The sequence below is a fragment of the Macaca mulatta genome, chromosome 6 (assembly GCF_049350105.2).
Source record: "Macaca mulatta isolate MMU2019108-1 chromosome 6, T2T-MMU8v2.0, whole genome shotgun sequence".
Taxonomy (NCBI): Eukaryota; Metazoa; Chordata; class Mammalia; order Primates; family Cercopithecidae; genus Macaca; species Macaca mulatta.
The window spans coordinates 64,902,258-64,926,960 of NC_133411.1; the positions used below are offsets into that span (position 1 = coordinate 64,902,258).

The window sequence follows — 24,703 nt, forward strand, 5'->3', positions numbered from 1 at the left end:
TCGAGACCATCCTGGCTAACACGGTGAAACCCCGTCTCTACTAAAAAATACAAAAAACTAGCCAGGCGAGGTGGCGGGTGCCTGTAGTCCCAGCTACTCGGGAGGCTGAGGCAGGAGAATGGCGGGAACCCGGGAGGCGGAGCTTGCAGTGAGCCGAGATCTGGTCACTGCACTCCAGCCTGGGCGACAGAGCAAGACTCCATCTCAAAAAAAAAAAAAAAAAAAGAAAAAAAAAATTTTTTTTGCAAGGCCAAGTTTACTGATAACAAATTCCCTCAATTTCTGTTCATCTGAGAAAACCTTTATTTATCCTTCACTTTGGAAAAATTATTTTTCAGGGTACATAATTCTAAGATGGTAGCGTTTTTTTTCACTCAACACTTTACATATTTCACTCCATTCTCTTCTTGCTTGCATGATTTCTGAGGAAAAATGGGATATAATTCTTATCTTTGCTCCTCTGCAGCTAAGGAGCTTTTTCCTGTGGCTTCTTCCAAGACTTTTTCTTTATCTTTGGTTTTCTTTCTTTTTTTTCTTCTTTTTTTCCTTTTTTTTTTTTTTTCTTTTCAAGCAAATGAATACTTTTATTAACATGGTAAGTTTTTGTTTGTTTGTTTTTAACATGGTAGGGTTTTGACCTCAAATATTTGTTAGGTCTGCTACTCAAATGAACTTATAGCTGGACAATGTATGAACCTTGAAGATGCCTCTTCCAGTCCAGTTTAGGGTCCAATGCAGACAATTCCATACTCTCATCCCCGAGCCCCTCAAGGGCCTCTGCAAAACTTTCATTTTATGCCAAGTCCCCTAAAACGCATCAGGGTATTACATCAACTTGGACAGAATATCAAGATCTTATCTTCTATTTTAGGTTCCATGTCAAGTAAAGCTGAGTTAGGTTGTCCAAACAAACTCACTGGACAGGTTGCATAAGATAGTGTACCACATAAAATTTAAACTTTGAACAAAATATATCTCTCCTCCTTTGGTCTCACACAGAAATTAAGTCTCCAAACACAGACAATACTATCCATTCTCCAGCTCTTCTCCAGATTCACCAGTCCCAGCCAGGTCGACCCATCCGCACTCCCCGTTGAAGTCAGTAGTTGCTGCATGGAGTCGTCTCCCAGAATTAATGCAGCTCCTTCAGCACCTCCAGAGCTGGAGAACTCCGACTGTGAGTCTCATGTGTCACACACAGACCCAAAGTTCCAGGGAGCTATCAGGTCACACAAGAAAGAGCAAAGCACCTCAAAAATATAGAAATAACCACCAAAGCCCGGGAACAAATGTGACTGCTGCAAGAGCTTACAATCTAGGCCCTAATTCCTGTATGTGAGAGCATTTTCAAACAAAATCACTTTCCAAACAAAAACACGTAACAATCGAAACTCATATTGAGGTCATCAACCACAGACCATAGCAGAAAACTTAAGTGAGACAGAGCAATAGACAAGAGGAAAAAAGAGAAAACAAAAGGCTCTCTGGTTTCGGTTTCTCCAGGGTGTCAGCCAATCTCCACCAGTTGACCAGAATCCATTGGCTGTAAACCGCCGACCGCGCTCACGACGACTCGCTCTTCTCTATCCGCCGGACCAGCTCCACCAGCATCTCTGCCATCTTCGCGATCTCCTTGGCCTTCTCCTCGGCCTTCTCGCACCTCTTGGCCGCCCGGCCCTCCGCCGCGTCGCCCGGGTTCTGGAGGTGGTTGAGCGCGCTCTCCTCCGAGGCCTCCACCTGCGTTTTGATCTGGATGAGCACATTGTCCATCTCCCACAGCTTGCTCCGGTTCCGCAGGTACGCCCGCCCGTGCTCGCGCGTCAGCGACGCGATGTCCTCGCGCATCTCGTTGATGACCGGGAGCAGAAACTGCTCGAAATCCTCCTCCGGCTCCAGCACCTCCACTTCCTCCGGTTCCGCCAGCTCGACGATGTCCAGGGGCCGCAATTCTTCCCACTGCCTCGGAACCGCAGTAGCGATGTGCATGGAGTAACGGCGAACAAAAAATCATTTTTTTCCTTTTTTTTAAGGACGAGTTCTCACTATGCTGCGCTGGCTGGTCTTGAACTCTTTAGCTAAGGCAATCCTCCTGCCTTGGCTTCCCAAAGTGCTAGGATTACAGGTGTGAGCCACCATGCCTGGCTTGATTTTCTGTAATTTAAAAATTTTATGCTTAGGTGTAGTTTTGTGGAATTTGGTTTTGCTTTTGGCATTTATCCTCCTGCATATTCTCAGAGCTTCCCGGATCTGTGGTTTGGTGTCTGACATCACTTTGGGGAAATCTCAGCCATTATTGTTTCAAATATATCTTCTTATCCCTGCTTTTTTTCTTCTTCTTTTTGTATTCCCATTATGCATATTTACATTTTTTGTAGTTGTCGCCAAGTTCTTGGATATTCCGTTCTTTTTTTCCTTTCTTCAGTCTGTATGCTCTTTACTTTTCAGTTTTGGAGGTTTCTATTGGAATATCCCCAAACTCAGAAATTCTCTACTCTTTCTTAGGATATCCATCTCTGCTTGCGTTGCCCACCCGGCTTTGGGGAATTTTTGTTGTTGTTGTTGTTGTTTGTTTGTTTTTTTGAGATGGAGTCTCACTCTGTCTCCCAGGCTGGAGCGCAGTGGCGCAATCTCAGCTCACCGCAACCTCCGCCTCCTGGGTTCAAGCGATTTTCCTTCCTCAGCCTCCAAGTAGCTGGGATTACAGGTGCGTGCCACCACGCCCAGCTAATTTTTTGTATTTTTAGTAGAAACGGGGTTTCACCATGTTGGCCAGGCTGGTCTCAAACACCTGACCTCAGGTGATCCACCTGCCTCAGCCTCCCAAAGTGCTGGGATTACAGGTGTGAGCCACCGCACCCAGCCAACCACCCAGTCTTGCATGTTGTGTACTTTATCCATTAGAGTCCTTCGCATATTCGTCATAGTTTTTTTTTTTTTAACTGTCCAAAGTATTTGTTAATTGTTTATTTATCAAAGGAAACTATTTCTTAGCCCACATATTCATGTTTCATAGTTCAGGAACACAGATCAATGACAAACTTCTAGGTAATTCAACACAAAGAAATTCTTTGTATTCTGAAATCACTTTGCACTTTCCTCTTCTCCACAAAATCTTTCATGGGATTACAATTTTTTAAGAAATCTATAGATGCTGTCTTTCTTGGTTCAGCCACAGCAAACTCGTAAAGAGCTACAACCCCCAGGGATACAACAAATGTTCCAACAATACAAAATCACAGACACTTGGCCAGAAGGCCAAGCAACTGAGGTTCTGTCAAAGCCCTGGAAGCCCGGGTAGTTACTGTCCTTAATAGGTATGTCAGTCTCAACACCAATGCCCTTCCTGGCTGGTGGAGAAATGGATGGCCCATAGTTGTTTTAAATTCCTGGTCTGATAATTCCAATATCCCTGTTATGTCTGGCTCTGATCCTTTCTCTGTCTCTTCAATTTGTGTTTTTGCCTTTTAGTATGCCTTATAATTTTGCGTTGATAGCCAGAAATTGTGTACTGAGTAAAAGGAACTCCTGTAAATAGGCCTTTAGTGATGTGGTAGGAAGGTGTGGAGAGGAGGGGAAGCATTCTGTAGTCCTATGACCAGGTCTCAGTCTTTTTGTGACTCACAAAAGACTCACTTCACAAGTGTTTCTAAGTTGTTTTATGTGTGTGTGTGTGTGTGTGTGTGTATGTGTGTTTCCTCCTCCCTTAGGCAGAAGAGGATGGCTACAGTGGGCTGGAATTAGGTATTTCCCTTTTCCTCAGCCAGTTAGGCTCTGATAGTGCTCCAGCAGGTTAGGATCTGGTTAACTAGTTTCTACTTATTAAGAAGAACAGGCTGCTCTGGCATATTTCAAAATGCCTCCTTTCCCCCTCCTTCTACCAGAAGCATGAGAAGATTTTTCTCTGATACTTACTGTGAGAAGCTGGTCAAGCTCCTGGAAGTAAAACTCACAAAAGTTGGGGGAATGGGTTATGAGTCGGTACCCTGGGTTTTTTAAACTCTCAGACTTGTCTGCGCTGAGCCTTTAGCAATCTGTCAATTTCAGTTCAAGTTTTCTTTCCCTGGCTGGTGGTGATTTCCATTCATGAGTCTCTGCTCTGGTAAATCATGATTCCCTGGGATACCCTGTCTGTCTCTACAATCTGGGGGGAAGCAGTTTTCCCTGTGTCCCCAACTCTCTTGTAGATCCAAGAAGTGTTGCTGATTTTTCAGTCTATTCAGCTTTCTACTTGTTAGGATGGAGTGGCAACTTCTAGGCTCATTACATATGAAACTGAAACCTGGAAGTCCTCATTAAAAAAAAATCTCAGCTGGGCGCGGTGGTTCACGCCTGTAATCCCAACACTTTGGGAGGCCAAGGCGAGCAGACCACAAGGTCAGGAGATTGAGATCATCCTGGCTAACATGGTGAAACCCTGTCTGTACTAAAAATACAAAAAATTAGCCAGGTACGGTGGCACGCGCCTGTAGTCCCAGCTACTCGGGAGGCTGAGGCAGGAAAATCACTTGAACCCAGGAGGCGGGAGGCAGAAGTCGTGGTGAGTGGAGATCGTGCCACTGCACTCCAGCCTGGGTGACAGAGCAAGACTCAGTCTCAAAAAAAAAAAAAAAAAAAAGCAAAAACAACAACAACAACAACAAAAACTCTATATATTTGAATGAAAAAATATGGATTATTTCTTCCATTATTCAATAGACACATCTTTTTAAAAAAAGAAAAAATGGGCAGGAGGCTTAAAGGGTCCCTTTATTTCGCAAAAAAAGAATATTCAAATGGCTAATAACACAAAAATACACTCAAACTCATTAATAAACAGAGAAATCCAAATTAAAGCCTTAATGAGACAGTACTACACATTTCAGTATAGCTTAAATGGAAATAATTAACAATACCAAGTGTTGATGAGGATGTGGAGCAAGGAAAGCTTACACCCACTGCTGCAGGGAGTGTAAATTGGTATGTTTGGAAGCTGGCTGGGCATGGTGGCTCACCCCAGTAATTTCAGCACTTTGGGAGGCTGAGGCAGGAGGATTGCTTGAGCTCAGGTATTCCAGAGCAGCCTGGGCAATATAGTGAGACTCTATCTCTACAAAAAAAAAAAAAAAAAAAAGTGTTTTAGTTAACCAGGCACAGTGGTGGGTGCCTGTGGTCTCAGCTACTTGGGAGGCTGGGGTAGAAGGATCACTTGAGCCCAGGAGTTTGAGGCTGCAGTGAACCATGATTGAGCCACTGCACTACTGCCTGAGAGACAGAGTGAAACTATGTCTCTAAAAAAAAAAAAAAAAAGGGAAACTATTTGATATTCCCTACTAAAGCTAAATATGTGAATATGCACATATCCTATGATACAGTAATTCCACTCCTAGATATATATCTAACAGACCAACAGACATGTGCCAAAGTGTTTATTGCAATATATTTGTTATATCCAAAACCGGAGAATAACAAAAATGCCCATTAACAATGGAATACATAAGTAAGTTACAGTATATACATATAGTGGAATACTATACAGAAAGAAATAGCTACATGGAGCAACATGTATGAATCTGACAAGCACAACGATGAACAAGAGAAGCCACATGCTAACTATATACTACATGATTCCACTTACATAAAGTTTGAACAGGCATAGCTAAATTCTGGTGTTAAAAGTCAAGAGGTTGCCTTTGGGGATAAAGGAGGATGTAATGATTGGGAGTGGGCATGAGAGGGGTTTCTGGGGTGTTAGCAATATTTACTTTGTTCTTTGTTGCCTTGAAAGGTGATCAAGGAATGTATTTTGTGATAATCCAGTAAACCTTACTTGTATGGTTTGTATATTTTTCTGTTCCTTGTTTATATTTTAATTTTTAAGGTTGAAAATAAAAAATGAAATAGCTTGGTTGTGAAAAGCATTAGAGAGCTAGGAGTGCTGGACAGACTTAATATGTTTTATGTGGCCAGAGGCACCTGCCTTGAGCAGTGGAAAGCACCTCAGTCTCAGGCTGATGATACAGGAGAGAAAGAACAACGGGTGGACAAAACTCATCACTTATTTTCAGGAACACATTGTTCTCATATTCTCCCTTCCAGGTCCTGTATGAAAAACTGCCTCCAGTAAATGAAATGATCAATTCATTTACATTAACATGTGATGTGGTTTGGCTCTGTGTGCCCACCCAAATCTCATGTCGGATTGTAATCCTCACATGTCAGGGGAGGAGGGAGGTGGGAGGTGGGAGGTGATTGCCTCATGGGGGCGGATTTCCCCCATGCCATTCGCGTGATAGTGAGTGAGTTCTCATGAGAGCTGATGGTTTAGAAGTGTGGCACTCCCCCTCGCTCGCTCTCTCTTGTGCCACCATGTGAAGAAGGTTTTTGATTCTCCTTCACCTTCCTCCATGATTGTAAGTTTCCTGAGGACTCCCAGCCATGCTTCTTGTTAAGCCTGTGGAACTAAGTCAATTAAGCCTCTTTTCTTCATAAATTACCCAGTCTCAGGTAGTTCTTTATAGCAGTATGAGAACGAGCTAATACATGTAAATCCCATAATTCTAGGGTTGTATGTGCTATTAAAGATCATATATTCCAATTACTCATCCAGATGCATAAAAAGACAGACAATAGCTTAACTAGTAACATCCCCAGGCCCTTTGATTGGACTATAGACTAAATCTTCTACTACAGAAGTTAGGTGTCAGATTGCTAGGCTGGGGAGGAAATTTCAGTCCCCTGAAATCCTATGTCTAGGTTTGGGCTGTGCTTGAATTGTTTCACTTTGAAGGAGATATTTTGCTTGGATCTTTGGATCATGTAAAGGTGGAGGAACTTAAATCCTCAGAAGCTGTTCCAATTTTCTTTTGCTGAACCATCCTAAGTTCAGTGGCATCAAACAGCAACCAGTATATTATGCTCACAGATCCTGTTGGTCAGCAATCTTGAAAGGGCACAGCTTGAGCAATTGTCTCTGTTCCATGAGGTCTGGGGCCTCAGTTAGGAAGACTCCAAAGCTAGTGTGGCAGGCGCAGAGGACATAATGTGACTCAGCACCTAGGGTAGGATAATTGACTGTCTTGGTTTGCCCAGGACAGGAGGGAGTCAGGATAGTCCATCTAGACTGGGGACTGCAGTCATCTGAAGACTCACTTCTCAGATGTCTGGTAATTCATGTTGACTGTTGGCTGAGCACCTCATTGGAGTTATTGATGGGAATACCTTTCCATGAACTCTCCATGTGGCTGCTTGGGCATCCTCAGAGCATGTTGGCCAGGTTCCAAAAGTAAGTGCCTCAAGGGAACCAGGCAGAGTTCGGCATTTTCTACGGTCTGTTCTCAGAAGTCACATAGTGTCACCCAGTCACATTCAAGGGAAGGGATCATAGATACCACCTCTCTATAAGAGAAGAGTCAAAGGCACAGCAAGTTGTAAGAAGAGCATGGGGCTTGGAGATATTGTTGTGGCCATCTTTTGAAAATACAGTCTGCCACAGTGGTATACAGAACCCACTGAGACACTTCGGGGACTTGAGCATACACAGGTGGTGGGCATGGGGGAGAGGGAGCAAAAGAAATTCATTCTCTCAAACTCTTATCCCTATATTCCACATTTGATAAGTCAGTTTCTATCCTGTGGGTTTAATTTTTTTTTTTTTTTTTTTTTTTTTTTTTGAGACGGAGTCTTGCTCTGTCACCCAGGCTGGAGTGCAGTGGCACAATCTTGGCTCACTACAGCCTCTGCCTTCTGGGTTCAAGTGATTCTCCTGCCTCAACCTCCTGAGTAGCTGGAGTTATAGGCACCTGCAACCACACCCAGCTACCTTTTTGGCATTTTTAGTAGAGATGGGGTTTCACCATGTTCACCAGGCTGATCTCGAACTCCTGACCTCAAGTGATCCACCTGCCTCAACCTCTCAAAGTGGTGGGATTACAGACATGAACCACCATGCTTGGCCCTGTGGGTTTAAATTTTTAACTATGGGCTAGAATTCAACAAAACAATGGGCAAAAAGTGGGAGCAACGTGGCTAGCAAGGTCACATATTCAAATTTCAGGTGTGCTTTATACCTTTGGGTGACATTATATGAGCATCAAGTGGCATCTGCTGTTGTAAGACTATCAGCTTAGGAGTCCGAGATTCTGTCTCTGCGTCCTCAGCTAGCACCTCCATTGGTTCATCTTGTGACATTGGTCAAGTCACTTTGCATCTCAGGTGCCTCGTTTTTTGACATGAGAATGATAGCAGAACTTGAACTATCCTCTTCACAGTCATAGGAACAAAATTAGTTTGAAAAACTGCTGCAGAAACCTAAGGCATCACAGTATTACAGGCGTACCTCGTTTTATTGCACCTTGTGGATTTTTTTGGCAATGCTTTGTTTCCATTATAGATACTGTATTTTTCACAAATTGAAGGTATGTGCAACCCTGGATTGACCAAGTCCACTGGCACCATTTTTAACAGCATGTGCTCACTTGGTGTCACTGCATCCACATTTTGGTAACTTTCACAAGATTTCAAACCTTTTTATTATTATTGTACCTGTTATGGTCATCTGTGATCAGTGATCTTTGATGTTACCATTGTAACTGTTTTGGGCTGCTATGAACCATGCTCATATAAGACAGTGAACTTGATAAATGTGTATCCTCTGACTGCTCCTCTGACTCGGCTGTTCCCCTTGTCTCTTTCCCTCTCCTCAGCCTCCCTATTCTCTGAGACACAATATTAAAATTAGGCCACTTAGTAACCCCACCATGGTCTCCATGGGTTCAAGTGAAAGGAGGAATAACACATCTCTCACATTAAAACAAAAACTAGAAATGATTAAGCTTCGTGAAGAAGGCACATCTAAACCCAAAGCAGGGCTGGTTGTGGTGGCTCACACCTGTAACACCAGCACCTTGGGAGGCCGAGGCAGGTGGATCACTTGAGGTCAGGAGTTTGAGACCAGCCTGGCTAACATGGCAAAACCCAGTCTCTACTAATAATACAAAAATTAGCCGGGTGTGGTGGCACATGCTACTCAGGAGACTGAGGCACAAGAATCCTTGAACCCAGGAAGTGGAGGTTTCAGTGAGCCAAGATCACACCACTGCGCTCCAACCTGGGTGACAGAGTGAAACTGTGTTTTTTTGTTTTTGTTTTTGTTTTAAAAAGAAAAGAAAAAACAAAAAACCTAAGGTAAGCCAAAAGCTAGGCCTCTCCAACAAACATATGAAAAAAAGCTCATCATCACTGGTCATTAGAGAAATGCAAATCAAATAAACAATGAGATAACATCTCACGCCAGTTAGAATGGCAATCATTAAAAAGTCAGTAAACAACAGATGCTGGAGAGGATGTGGAGAAATAGGAATGCTTTTACACTGTTTGTGGGAGTGTAAACTAGTTCAACCATTGTGGAAGACAGTGTGGTGATTCCTCAAGGATCTAGAACCAGAAATACTATTTGACCCAGCAATCTCATTACTGGGCATATACCCAAAGGATTATAAATCTTTCTACTATAAAGACACATGCACATGTATGTTTATTGAAGCACTATTCACAATAGTAAAGACTTGCAGCCAACCCAAATGCCCATCAATGATAGACTGGGTAAAGAAAATGTGGCACATATACACCATGGAATACTATGCAGCCATAAAAAAGGATGAGTTCATGTCCTTTGCAGGGACATGGATGAAGCTGGAAACCATCATTCTCAGCAAACTTACACAGGAATAGAAAACCAAACACCACATCTTCTCACTCATAAGTGGGAATTGAACAATGAGAACACATGGACACAGGGAGGGGAACATCACACACTGGGGCCTGTCAGGGGGTGAGCAGGCTAGGGGAGGAATAACATTAGGAGAAACACCTAATGTAGATGACGGGTTGATGTGTGCAGCAAATGACCATGGCACGTGTATTCCTATGTAACAAACCTGCACACTCTGCACATGTATCCCAGAACTTAAAGGATAATTTTTTTAAAAAATTTGTTAAATAATAAAATATACAAACTTGGGAAAAAAAAAAAAAAGCTAGGCCTGTTGTGCCAAACAGCCAAGTTGTGAATGCAAAAGGAAAAGTCCTTTTTATTTTTATTTTTGAAAAGTTTTTGAAAAAAATTAAAAGCGCTACTCCGGTGAACAAATGAGTGATAAGAAAGCAAAACAAATATATTGGTGATTTGGAGAAAGTTTTAGCAGATTAAACATCAAACCAGCCAGAACATTCCTGTAAACCAAACCTAATCCAGAGCAAGGCCCTAACTCTTCAATTCTGTGAAGGCTGAGAGAAGTGAGGAAGCTGCAGAAGAAAATTTGATGCTAGCAAAAGTTTAAGGAAAGAAGCCATCTTTATAACATCAAAGGCAAAGTGAAGCAACGAGTGCTGATGTAGAAGGTGCAAGTTATTCTGAATATCTAGCTAAGACCATTGATGAAGTTGGCTATTATAAACAACACATTTTCAATGTAGATGAAACAGCCTTCTATCGGAAGAAGATGCCATCTAGGACTTTCACAGCTAGAGAGGCGAAGTCAACGCCTGACTTCAAAGTTTCAAAGGACACGCTGACTTTCTTGTTACAGACTTATGCAGCTGATGAGCTGAAGTTGAAGCTGGTGCACATTTACGATTCCAAAAATCCTGGGGTCCTTAAGAATTATGATAAATCTACTCTGCCTGTGCTCTATAAATGGAACAAAAGAACCTGGATAATAGCACACCTGTTTACAGCATGGTTCATTGAATATTTTAAGCCCACTGTTGAAACCTATTGCTTAGAAAAAATGATTCATTTCAAAATAATACTGCTCATTGACAATGTACCTGGTCACCCAAGAGCTCTGATGGAGATTGCGAGAAACAAACTTACCTATCCAAACCCAAAGAATGGACTCAGAGACACAGGGAATAGTGGAAGCAAGACTTTTAACGACAGTCTTGCAAGATCTGGTGTCTGATGGGCAGACACACCCAGCATGGTTGCAACAAGCCATTTATCCCCTAGTACGCAGACCCCTCACCCGGTTCCTCATAGGCTGAGTACTATGGGGTCACAATCTTCCCAGACGTCGCCTATTGGTTGTTCGGTAGGGGCTTTCAGGTGTCTTATTTAGGGTTGTCTCGTTGCATTTTGTTGCAGCCTACAATGCATTGCAATCATAGTCAGCTCAGCGGCTTTTCAAGTATTTGATTTATGACCTAGGTAGTCAGGCGAGCTGATAGGAATAGATAAAGTGTGCTATTTTGCAATCTAGTAAACTTTCGTTCTAGATTAAACTTCTTTGGTTCTGATGAGGGCAACTAAGTGGGGCCCCGACAAGTAGGTACTGGCTATCAAAGCAGGGCCCTAGTATATTCTGTCTTTCTGTAGTTTGTGGACCCAAGCCTATTCAAAGCACTTTGTCTTGGAAATGGACCCTCATATACATTATTTTCTTCATGACGTACAGGAGATTAATGTTTTAATGCCTGCCAACACAACATTCATTCTGTAACCCCTGGATCAGGAGTAATTTTGACTTTCAAGTCTTATTTCTTAAGAAGTACATTTCCAGGCCGGGCATGGTGGCTCATACCTGTAATTCTAGCACTCTAGGAGGCTGAGGCGGGTGGATCACAAGGTCAGGAGTTCGAGACAAGCCTGGCCAATATGGCGAAACCCCGTCTCTACTAAAAATACAAAAAGTAGCCATACATTGTGGCACGTGCCTGTAGTCCCAGCTACTCGGGAGGCTGAGGCAGAAGAATCGCTTGAACCTGGGAAGCGAAGGTTGCAGTGAGCCAAGATTGTACCACTGCAATCCAGTCTGGGTGACAGAGCGAGACTCCTTCTCAAAACAAAACAAAACAAAAAGTACATTTCCCAGCCTAAGCAACAAGGTAAAACCCCATCTCAACCAAAAATACAAAAAATTATCTCAGTGTGGTGGCATGTGCCTGTGGTCCCAGACACTCGGGAGGCTGAGGTAGGAGGACCGCTTGAGCATGGGAGGTGAAGACTGCAGTGAGCTGAGATTGCACCACTGCACTCCAACCTGGGTGACAGAGTGAGACTCCATCTCAAAAACAACAAATAAATGAAGTACATTTCATAACGCTATAGTTGCCACAGAGTGATGCTTCTGATGGATCTGGTCAAAGTAAATTGGAAATCTTCTGGAAAGGATTCACCACTCTAGATGCCATTAGGAACATTTCAGTCCTTCAATGTAAATAAGGTTAAAAAAATTTAAAAGTAAAAATAAAAAAAGATTCTTCATTATTCATGGGAAAAGGTCAAAATATCAACATTAACGGGCATTCGGAAGGAGTTGATTCCAGTCCTCATAGATGATTTTGAAAGGTTCAAAACTGCAGCAGAGGAAGTAACTGCAGATGTGCTGGAGATAGCAAGAAAATTAGAATTAGAAATGGATCCTGAAGATGTGACCGAATTACTGTAATCTCATGATAGAACTTGAACAGATGAGGAGTTGCTTCTTATGAATGAGCAAAAAAAAAAAAAAAAAAAAAAAAAAAAAAGTGGTTTCTTGAGATGAAATCCACTCCTGGTGATGATGCCATGAACGTTATTGAAACGACAACAAAAGATTTAGAATATTATATAAATGTAGTTGATAAAGCAGCAGCAGAGTTTGAAAGGACAAACTCCAATTTTGAAAGATTTACTGTGGGTAAAATGCTATCAAACAGCATTGTATGCTACAGAGAAATCTTTCACGAGAGTCAATCAATGTGGCAAACTTCATTGTCTTATTTTAAGAAATTGCAGCGGGGTACAGTGGCTCACACTTGTAATCCCAGAACTTTTGAAGGCCAGGAGTTTGAGATTGTAATAAACTATGACTGCACCACTGTATTCCAGCTTGGGCAACAGAGTGAGACTCTGTCTCAAAACAAAAAAAAAATTACCACAGCTATTCTGACGTTTAGCAACCACCAACCTTATCAGTCAACAACCATCAACACTGAGATAAGACCCTCCACAAGCAAAAAGATTATGACTTGTTGGAGGCTCAGACGATCATTAGTATTCTTTAGCAATAAAGTATTTTTAAATTAAAGCGTATTTTTTAACATAATGATTTGCACATTTAATAGACTACAGTATAGTGCAAACGTAACTTTTATGTGCACTGGAAAACCAGAAAATTTGTGTTACTCGCTTTATTGCAATATTGGCTTTATTGCAATGGTCTGAAATCAAAGTCGCAATATCTCTGAGGTATGCCTGTATATGGATGTGTCAAGTTTAGCATCTGCTGTCATCAGGAAAGCTAAGTATAGAAGCAAAAGCAGGAATAGCCCTGGATGGGAGTGCAGTAAAAATGACCTTTGGGTCCCTGTAAGACCTGTAATTAAGACCTTGAGCCAAACTAATTACTTATGCTTGACTTACTAAGTTAAAACATTTTTGACAAAACAAGGACCAATAATTAGATGAAAAAACTGTGTGTAACATATTAATACAATGAAGCTATACATCAACTGAAGTCTAAGTATATTCCTTATTTTGAGAAAACAATATAGAAAAAGCACAGTTCCTGCAATTTTTACAAGATCCATAGCCGAACAAACTTTTAAATTTATTCCTATTTTATTTATCCAAAGATCCATTCTGCTGAAACTCATGATGCAGAAAATGGAGCACATTGCAGGAAAGGTTATACTGGGAAATAATTCAGAATTGAAAGGTAATAATCACAAGAAGCTGTGGAAAGTGTTTGTAAAGAATTAAATGAAAAAAAAAAAATGAGACCAGGCACAGTGCCTCATGCCCGTAATCCCAGCATTTTGGGAGGCTGAGGTGGGTGTATCACCTGAGGTCAGGAGTTTGAGACCACCCTGGCCAACATGGTGAAACACCGTCTCTATTAAAAATACAAAAATTAGCCAGGCATGGTGATAGGCACCTGTAATCCCAGCTACTGGGGAGGCTGAGGCAGGAGAATCACTTGAACCTGGGAGACGGAGATTGCAATGAGCTGAGATCACGCCACTGCACTCCAGCCTGGGTGACAGAGCGGGACTCTGTCTCAGAAAAAAGAAAAAAAAATGAGTAACACTAAAAAAGAAATTAAATCTCTCAAATTAATAATGAGTCTAGTAAAGAAATCACAGATTAAAGGAATGATAACAATCACCTAGATGGATAAGGAATTTTATTTCATTTCTGTTCCTAAGACAGTAAGTTTATGAACAGCTCACAGTGGTATAAAGAATAATTTAAGGCAGGGGATGGTGGCTCACTCCTGTAATCCCAGCACTTTGGGAGGTCGAGGTGGGTGGATCACTTAAGTTCAGGAGTTCGAAACCGGCCTGGCCAACATGGTGAAACCCCATCTCTACTAAAAATACAAAAATTACCCGGATGTGGTGGCATGCGCCTGTAATCCCAGCTACTTGAGAGGCTGAGGCAGGAGAATCCCTGGAACCCGGGAGGCAGAGGTTGTAGTGAGCCGAGATTGCACCATTGCACACCAGCCTGGGCAACAAAAGCAAAACTCCATCTCAATAATAATAATAATAATAATAATAATAATTGTTCTCGGCCAGGCACAGTGGCTCACGCCTGTAATCCCAGCAATTTGGGAGGCCGAGGTGGGTGGATCACCTGAGGTCAGGAGTTCGGGACCAGCCTGGCCAATATGGTGAAACCTCATCTCTACTAAAAACATAAAAATTAGCTGAGCATTTTGGCACATGCCTGTAATCCCAGCTACTCGGGAGGCTGAGGTAGGAGAATCGCTTGAACCTGGGAGGTGGATGGAGGTTGCAGTGAGCCGAGATCATGTCATTGCATTCCAGCATGGGTGACAAGAGCAAGACTCCATCTCAAAAAAAAAGAAAAAAAAAGACAGAAAAGAAAAAAACATGGTTCTTATTTTTTCACACATGAACTATTGCAAAGGCCTCCTGTTATAAAATGAAATGATATTTAAAATATTCACACCCTAGCATATGTCTCATTACTTGTATTTATGCTGTCTGTCTTTCTTTCTTTCTTTCTTTCTTTCTTTCTTTCTTTCTTTCTTTCTTTCTTTCTTTCTTTCTTTCTTTCTTAATTGAGACAGAGTCTCACTCTATTGCCCAGGCTGGAGTGCAGTGGCACCATCTCGGCTCACTGTAACCTCTGCCTCCTGGGCTCAAGTGATTCTCCCTCCTCAGCCTCCTGAGTAGCTGGGACTACAGGCACGTGCCACCATGGCCAGCTAAATTTTTGTATTTTTTAGTAGAAATGGGGTTTTGCCACGTTGGCCAGGCTGGTCTCAAACTCCTGACCTCAAGTGATCTGCCCACCTTGGCCTCCCAATGTGCTGGGATTAGGGATGAGCCACCACACCTGGCCTTGTGTTACTGATTAATAAAAATTAATATGTCTTATTTTCAGTGAAAGACTGAGTAAGTGTTCTAGAGTAAAGGAGACTAAAGGGAGAAAATAGAATCTTGGTTCTGGTGGGATAATGTTGCTACAAAGGATAACATTGAGTTAATCAGTGAAAACTGAGTATGGACTGTGTATCGGCTGATAGTATTTTTTTCTCTTTTTTTAAAGTAGAGGCAGCATATGAAAGCTGAGATCGTGAATTTTTGCCCCAGAACAATTGCAGGAATAAATCAGGTTGTCTCAGGAGAGGACCCACAGACCTCCTGAAGGAAGCAGATTGCTCCTGTAGGACCTGAGAGACACCCCAAATCCTCTGAGTGCCAAAACTGTAGAAGTGGGAAAGGGAGATCGTCTGCCCCAAATACACACACCCACTGGGGAAACTGAAGGCCTAGATTATGGGAGAAGATTTCGAACCTATCTGGAGCTGAGTCAATTTAGAGAGCTGAGTGAAACACAGGGGGAAAGGAAGCAGCAGGAAAACCCCTGGGAGCTCACTGGGTCCCCTAGCAACCTGTTTCTGCCTGCTCTCACGGGGGTCCTCCAGAAGAGCAGCCAGAGGTGCTGGGCCAAGGCCACAGGGAGAAGGAAATCTCCAGTTGAACTCTGTAACAATTTGAACTGATAGAGAAGCCTCCTGACCAGAACTCAGGGGAGGGTGTGAATCCAGGGTGCAGACTCCACAGGAGGGGGTAGAAGGAAAGGCATATTTGCTTTCACAGCTGGGAGGCAGGTAGCCTGGGGCAAGTTCTCAGCTCTGCTCTCCCACTGCCTGAAAAAAGACTAGGTGCTGTTGTGGGGGTGCACAGTGGGAGTGAGATCAGCCCTTTGGATAGCATGGGAGCTGGGTGAGGCCTGTGACTGCCAGCTTTCCCCAACTTCTCTGACAACCTGCATGACACAAAAGAGGCAGCCATAATCCTCCTAGGTACACAACTCCTTTGACCTGGGAACCTCAGCCCCATCCCCTACAGCAGCCACAGCAAGACCCACCCAAGGAGAGTCTGCGCTCAGACACGCCTAGCCCTGCCCCATCTGATGGTCCTTCCCTACCCACCCTGGTAACTGAAGACAAAGGGCATATATTCTTGGGAGTTCTAGGGCCCCACCCACTACCACAGCTCTCTGGAAAGCGCCACCTCCTGGCAGGAGGCCAATCAGCATAAAAGTAGGGCATTAAACCATCAAAGCTAAGAACCCTCATAGAGTCCATTTCACTCCTCTGCTACCTCCACTAGAACAGGTGCTGGTATCCACAGCTGAGAGACCCACAGACAGTTCACATCACAGGATTCTGTGTAGACAGCCTCCAATACTGGCCCAGAGCCTGGTAGACTTGCTTGGTGGCTAGATCCAGAAGAGAGATAATAATCACTACAGCTCAGCTCTCATGAAGCCACATACATAGGAAAAGGGGGAGAGTACTACATCAAGGGAACACCCCATGGGACAAAAGAAGCTGAACAACATCCTTTATCCCTAGACCTTCCCTCTGACAGAGCCTACCCAAATGAGAGGGAACCAGAAAACCAACTCTGGTAATACGACAAAACAAGGTTGTTTAACAACCCCCAACAAATCATATTAGCTCACCAGCAATGGACCCAAACCAAGAAGAAATCCAGATTTACCTGAAAAAGAATTCAAGAGATTAGTTATTAAGCTAATCAGGGAGGCAGCAGAGAAAGGTGAAGCCCAATGTAAGCAAATCCAAAATATGATATAAGAAGTGAAGGGAGAAATATTCAAGGAAATAGATAACATAAATAAAAAACAATCAAAACTTTTGGAAACAATGGACACACTTATAGAAATGCGAAATGCCCTGGAAAGTCTCAGCAATAGAATTGAACAAGTAGAAGAAAGAAATTCAGAGCTTGAAGACAAGGTATTTGAATTAACCCAATCCAAGAAAGACAAAGGAAAAAGAATAAGAAAATATAAACAAAGTCTCCAAGAAGTCTGGGATTATGTTAAATGACCAAATACAAGAATAATTTGCTGTTCTTGAGGAAGGAGAGAAATCTAAAAGTTTGGAAAACATATTTGGGGGAATAATTGAGAAAAACTTCCTCAACCTTGCTAGAGACCTAGACATCCAAATACGCGAAGCACAAAAACACCTGGAAAATTCATCACAAAAAGATCATCGTCTAGACACATGAAACCAAGATGAAAATTTAAAAATTCTTCGAACTGAACAACAATAGTGATACAACCTATCAAAACCTCTGGGACACAGCAAAGGCAGTGCTAAGAGGAAAGTTCATAGCCCTAAATGCCTCCATCAAAAAGTCTGAAAGAGCACAAACAGACAATCTAAGGTCACACCTCAAAGACCTAGAGAAACAAGAACAAACCAAACCCAAATCCAGCAGAAGAAAGGAAATAACCAAGATCAGAGCAGAACTAAATGAAATTGAAACAACAACAACAACAAATACAAAAGATAAATAAAGGAAAAAGCTGGTTCTTTGAAAAGATAAATAAAATTGATAGACCATTAGCAAGATCAACCAAGAAAAAAAGAAAATCCATATAAGCTCAATAAGAAAAGAAATGGGAGATATTAAAATTGACACCACAGAAATACAAAAGATAATTCAAAGCTACTGTGAACATCTTCATGCACATAAACTAGAAAACCTAGAAGAGATGGATGAATTATTGGAAAGATACAACCCTCCTAGCTTAAATCAGGAAGAATTAGATACCCTGAACAGACTAATAACAAGCAGCAAGACTGATATGGTAATTTAAAAATTACTGGCCCAGCACGGTGGTTCATGCCTGTAATCCCAGCACTTTGGGAGGCCAAGGTGGGCAGATCACCTGAGGTCAGGTGTTTGAGACCAGCCTGACCAACGTGGAGAAAACACATCTCTACTAAAAATACAAAATTAGCCAGGCATGGTGGTGCATGCCTGTAATCCCAGCTACTCTGGAGGCTGAGGCAGAAGAATCACTTGAACCCAGGAGGCAGAGGTTGTGGTGAGCTGAGATCTCACCATTGCACTCCAGCCTGGACAACAAGAGCAAAACTCTCACTCAAAAAAAAAAAAAAAAGAATTACCAACAGGCCAGGCACGGTGGCTCATGTCTATAATCCCAGCATTTTGGGAGGCTCAGGCAGGTGGATCACTAAAGGTCAGGAGTTCAAGACCATCCTGGCTAACATGGAGAATCTCTGTCTCTACTAAAAATACAAAAATTAGCCAGGCATGGAGGCACGTGCTGAGGTGGGAGAATTGCTTGAACCCGAGGCAGAGATTTCAGTGAGCTGAGGTAATGTCACTGCACTCCAGCCAGGGTGACAGAGAGAGACTCCCTCTCAAAAAAATAAAAATAAAAAAAAAATTACCAGCACAAAAAAGTCCGGGATCAGACGGATTTACAGCAGAATTATATGAGACATTCAAAGAAGAATTGGTACCAATCCTATTGACACTATTCCACAAGATTTAAAAAAGGAACCTTCCCTGAATCATTCTATGAAGCCAGTATTGTCCTAATACCAAAACCAGGAAAGGGCATAACCAAAAAAGAAAACTACAGACTGATATCCCCGATGAACACAGACGGTAAAATCCTTAACAAATACTAGCTAACTGAATCCAACAACATATCAAAAAGATAATTCACCATGATCAAGTGAGTTTTACACCAGGGATGCAGGGATGGTTTAACATACGCAAGTCAACAAATGTGATACACCAAATAAACAGAATTAAAAGCCAAACTCATATGATCATCTCAATGGATGCAGAAAAAGCATTTGACAAAATCCAGCATCGCTTTATGATTAAAACTTTCAGCAAAATCAGCATACAAGGGACATACCTCAATATAATAAAAGCCATCTATGGCAAACTCACAGTCAACATAATACTGAATAGGGAAAAGTTGAAACCATTCCCTCTGAGAACTGTAACAAGATAAGAATGCCCATTCTCACTATTCCTCTTCAACATAATACTGTAAGTCCTAATCAGAGCAATCAGACAAGAGAAAGAAATAAAGGGCATACAAATTGGTAAAGAGGAAGTCAAACAATTACTGTTTGCTGATGATATGATTATTTACCTAGAAAACCCTGAAGACTCCTCCAGAAAGCTTCTAGAACTTATAAAAGAATTCAGCAGGCTGGGCACGGTGGCTCACTCCTGTAATCCCAGCACTTTGGGAGGCTGTGGTGGGCAGATCATGAGATCAAGAGATCGAGACCATCCTGGCCAACATGGCGAAACCCCATCTGTACTAAAAATACAAAAATTAGCTGGGCATGGTGGCATGCGCCTGTAATCCCAGCTACGCGGGAGGCCAAGGCAGGAGAATCATTTGAACTTAGGAGGCAGAGGTTGCAGTCAGCCGATATCATGCCACTGCACTCTAGCCTAGTGACAAAGTGAGATTCTGTCTCAAAAAAAAAAAAAAACAAAACAGAGGGCGGAGCAAGATGGCCCAACAGGAACAGCTCCAGTCTCCAGCTCCCAGCGTGAGCAACACAGAAGACAGGTGATTTCTGCATTATCAACTGAGATACTGGGTTCATCTCACTGGGGAGTGCCGGACGATCAGTGCTGGTCAGCTGTTGCAGCCTGACCAGCGAGAGCTGAGCAGGGCGAGGTATTGCCTCACCTGGGAAGTGCAAGGGGGAAGGGAATCCCTTTTCCTAGACAGGGGAACAGAGACACACAACACCTGGAAAATCGGGTAACTCCCACCCCAATACTGCGCTTTAAGCAAACGGGCACACCAGGAGATTATATCCCACACCTGGCCGGGAGGGTCCCACACCCACGGAGCCTTCCCCATTGCTAGCACAGCAGTCTGTGATCTAACCGCAAGGCAGCAGCGAGGCTGAGGGAGGGGCGCCCGCCATTGCTGAGGCTTAAGTAGGTAAACAAAGCCCTGGGAAGATCGAACTGGGTGGAGCTCACAGCAGCTCAAGGAGGCCTGCCAGTCTCTATAGACTCCACCTCTGGGGACAGGGCACAGCTAAACAACAACAACAACAACAAAAAGCAGCAGAAACCTCTGCAGACGCAAGCAACTCTGTCTGACAGCTTTGAAGAGAGCAGTGGATCTCCCAACACGGAGGTTGAGATCTGAGAACGGACAGACTGCCTGCTCAAGTGGGTCCCTGACCCCTGAGTAGCCTAACTGGGAGACATCCTCCACTAGGGGCAGACCAACACCCCACACCTCACATGGTGGAATACACCCCTGAGAGGAAGCTTCCAAAGCAAGAATCAGACAGGTACACTTGCTGTTCAGCAGTATTCTATCTTCTGCAGCCTCTGCTGCTGACACCCAGGCAAACAGGGTCTGGAGTGGACCTCAAGCAATCTCCAACAGACCTACAGCTGAGGGTCCTGACTGTTAGAAGGAAAACTATCAAACAGGAAGGACACCCACACCAAAACCCCATCAGTACGTCACCATCATCAAAGACCAGAGGCAGATAAAACCACAAAGATGGGGAAAAAGCAGGGCAGAAAAGCTGGAAATTCAAAAAATAAGAGCGCATCTCCCCCTCCAAAGGAACACAGCTCATTGCCAGCAACGGATCAAAGCTGGACGGAGAATGACTTTGACGAGATGAGAGAAGAAGGCTGCAGTCCATCAAACTTCTCAGAGCTAAAGGAGGAATTACATACCCAGCACAAAGAAACTAAAAAGCTTGAAAAAAGAGTGGAAGAATTGATAGCAAGAATAGTTAATGCAGAGAAGGCCATAAATGAACGGACAGAGATAAAAACCATGACACGAGAAATAAGTGACAAATGCACAAGCTTCAGTAACTGACTCGATCAACTGGAAGAAAGAGTATCAGCGATTGAGGATCAAATGAATGAAATGAAGTGAGAAGAGAAATCTAAAGAAAAAAGAAGAAAAAGAAATGAACAAAGCCTGCAAGAAGTATGGGATTATGTAAAAAGACCAAATCTATATCTGATTGGGGTGCCTGAAAGTGAGGGGGAAAATGGAACCAAGTTGGAAAACACTCTTCAGGATATCATCCAGGAGAATTTCCCCAACCTAGTAGGGCAGGCCAACATTCAAATTCAGGAAATACAGAGAACACCACAAAGATACTCCTCGAGAAGAGCAACTCCAAGACACATAATTGCCAGATTCACCAAAGGTGAAATGAAGGAAAAAATCTTAAAGGCAGCCAGAGAGAAAGGTCGGGTTACCCACAAAGGGAAGCCCATCAGACTGACAGCAGATCTCTCGGCAGAAACTCTACAAGCCAGAAGAGAGTGGGGGCCAATATCCAACATTCTTAAAGAAAAGAATTTTAAACCCAGAATTTCATATCCAGCCAAACTAAGTTTCATAAGTGAAGGAGAAATAAAATCCTTTACAGATAAGCAAATGCTTAGAGATTTTGTCACCACCAGGCCTGCCTTACAAGAGACCCTGAAGGAAGCACTAAACATGGAAAGGAACAACCGGTACCAGCCATTGCAAAAACAACCAACCATTGCAAAAACATGCCAAAATGTAAAGACCATCGAGGCTAGGAAGAAACTGCATCAACTAATGAGCAAAATAACCAGTTAGTATCATAATGGCAGGATCAAGTTCACACATAACAATATTAACCTTAAATGTAAATGGACTAAATGCTCCAATTAAAAGACACAGACTGGCAAACTGGATAAAGAGTCAAGACCCATCAGTCTGCTGTATTCAGGAGACCCATCTCACATGCAGAGACATACATAGGCTCAAAATAAAGGGATGGAGGAAGATCTACCAAGCAAATGGAGAACAAAAAAAAGCAGGGGTTGCAATACTAGTCTCTGATAAAACAGACTTTAAACCATCAAAGATCAAAAGAGACAAAGAAGGCCATTACATAATGGTAAAGGGATCAATTCAACAGGAAGAGCTAACTATCCTAAATATATATGCACCCAATACAGGAGCACCCAGATTCATAAAGCAAGTCCTTAGAGACTTACAAAGAGACTTAGACTCCCATACAATAATAATGGGAGACGTCAACACCCCATTGTCAACATTAGACAGATCAACAAGACAGAAAGTTAACAAGGATATCCAGGAATTGAACTCATCTCTGCAGCAAGCAGACCTAGTAGACATCTACAGAACTCTCCACCCCAAATCAACAGAATATACATTCTTCTCAGCACCACATCACACTTATTCCAAAATTGACCACATAATTGGAAGTAAAGCACTCCTCAGCAAATGTACAAGAACAGAAATTATAACAAACAGTCTCTCAGACCACAGTGCAATCAAACTAGAACTCAGGACTAAGAAACTCAATCAAAACTGCTTAACTACATGGAAACTGAATAACCTGCTCCTGAATGACTACTGGGTACACAATGAAATGAAGGCAGAAATAAAGATGTTCTTTGAAACCAATGAGAACAAAGATACAACATACCAGAATCTCTGGGACACATTTAAAGCAGTGTGTAGAGGGAAATTTATAGCACTAAATGCCCACCAGAGAAAGCTGGAAAGATCTAAAATTGACACCCTAACATCACAATTAAAAGAACTAGAGAAGCAAGAGCAAACACATACAAAAGCTAGCAGAAGGCAAGAAATAACTAAGATCAGAGCAGAACTGAAGGAGATAGAGACACAAAAAACCCTCCAAAAAATCAATGAATCCAGGAGTTGGTTTTTTGAAAAGATCAACAAAATTGATAGACCGCTAGCAAGATTAATGAAGAAGAAGAGGGAGAAGAATCAAATAGATGCAATAAAAAATGATAAAGGGGATATCACCACTGACCCCATAGAAATACAAACTACCATCAGAGAATACTATAAACACCTCTACGCAAATAAACTAGAAAATCTAGAAGAAATGGATAATTTCCTGGACACTTACACTCTCCCAAGACTAAACCAGGAAGAAGCTGAATCCCTGAATAGACCAATAGCAGGCTCTGAAATTGAGGCAATAATTAATAGCCTACCAACCAAAAAAAGTCCAGGACCAGATGGATTCACAGCTGAATTCTACCAGAGGTACAAGTAGGAGCTGGTACCATTCCTTCTGAAACTATTCCAATCAATAGAAAAAGAGGGAATCCTCCCTAACTCATTTTATGAGGCCAATATCATCCTGATACCAAAGCCTGGCAGAGACACAACAAAAAAAGAGAATTTTAGACCAATATCCCTGATGAACATCGATGCAAAAATCCTCAATAAAATACTGGCAAACCAGATCCAGCAGCACATCAAAAAGCTTATCCACCATGATCAAGTGGGCTTCATCCCTGGGATGCAAGGTTGGTTCAACATATGCAAATCAATAAACGTAATCCAGCATATAAACAGAACCAAAGACAAAAACCACATGATTATCTCAATAGATGCAGAAAAGGCCTTTGACAAAATTCAACAGCCCTTCATGCTAAAAACTCTCAATAAATTCGTTATTGATGGAACGTATCTCAAAATCATAAGAGCTATTTATGACAAGCCCACAGCCAATATCATACTGAATGGGCAAAAACTGGAAAAATTCCCTTTGAAAACTGGCACAAGACAGGGATGCCCTCTCTCACCACTCCTATTCAACATAGTGTTGGAAGTTCTGGCGAGGGCAATCAGGCAAGAGAAAGAAATAAAGGGTATTCAGTTAGGAAAAGAAGAAGTCAAATTGTCCCTGTTTGCAGATGACATGATTGTATATTTAGAAAACCCCATTGTCTCAGCCCAAAATCTCCTTAAGCTGATAAGCAACTTCAGCAAAGTCTCAGGATACAAAATTAATGTGCAAAAATCACAAGCATTCTTATACACCAGTAACAGACAAACAGAGAGCCAAATCATGAATGAACTTCCATTCACAATTGCTTCAAAGAGAATAAAATACCTAGGAATCCAACTTACAAGGGATGTAAAGGACCTCTTCAAGAACTACAAACCACTGCTCAGTGAAATAAAGGAGGACATAAACAAATGGAAGAACATACCATGCTCATGGATAGGAAGAATCAATATTGTGAAAATGGCCATACTGCCCAAGGTAATTTATAGATTCAATGCCATCCCCATCAAGCTACCAATGAGTTTCTTCACAGAATTGGAAAAAACTGCTTTAAAGTTCATATGGAACCAAAAAAGAGCCTGAATCTCCAAGACAATCCTAAGTCAAAAGAACAAAGCTGGAGGCATCATGCTACCTGACTTCAAACTATACTACAAGACTACAGTAACCAAAACAGCATGGTACTGGTACCAAAACAGAGATATAGACCAATGGAACAGAACAGAGTCCTCAGAAATAATACCACACATCTACAGCCATCTGATCTTTGATAAACC

At 42.3% G+C, this 24,703-nt stretch overlaps 1 protein-coding gene and 1 long non-coding RNA gene across 2 annotated transcripts; both read right to left on the bottom strand.

Moving 5' to 3' along the window:
* Positions 1-500: 500 nt before the first annotated feature.
* LOC106998757 (MORF4 family-associated protein 1-like) lies at positions 501-2,001 on the bottom strand. The gene has a single exon (XM_015140055.3). It carries the CDS (start codon positions 1,984-1,986, stop codon positions 1,564-1,566), a length of 423 nt encoding a protein of 140 aa, XP_014995541.3. The 5' UTR covers positions 1,987-2,001; the 3' UTR covers positions 501-1,563.
* Positions 2,002-5,390: 3,389 nt separating this feature from the next.
* LOC144341426 (uncharacterized) lies at positions 5,391-19,891 on the bottom strand. Its single transcript, XR_013418349.1, has 2 exons — positions 19,454-19,891; positions 5,391-7,374 (listed from the first exon to the last, which is right to left on the bottom strand). It is a non-coding gene; the product is annotated as an uncharacterized LOC144341426 (long non-coding RNA).
* Between the last annotated feature and the right edge of the window lie 4,812 nt (positions 19,892-24,703).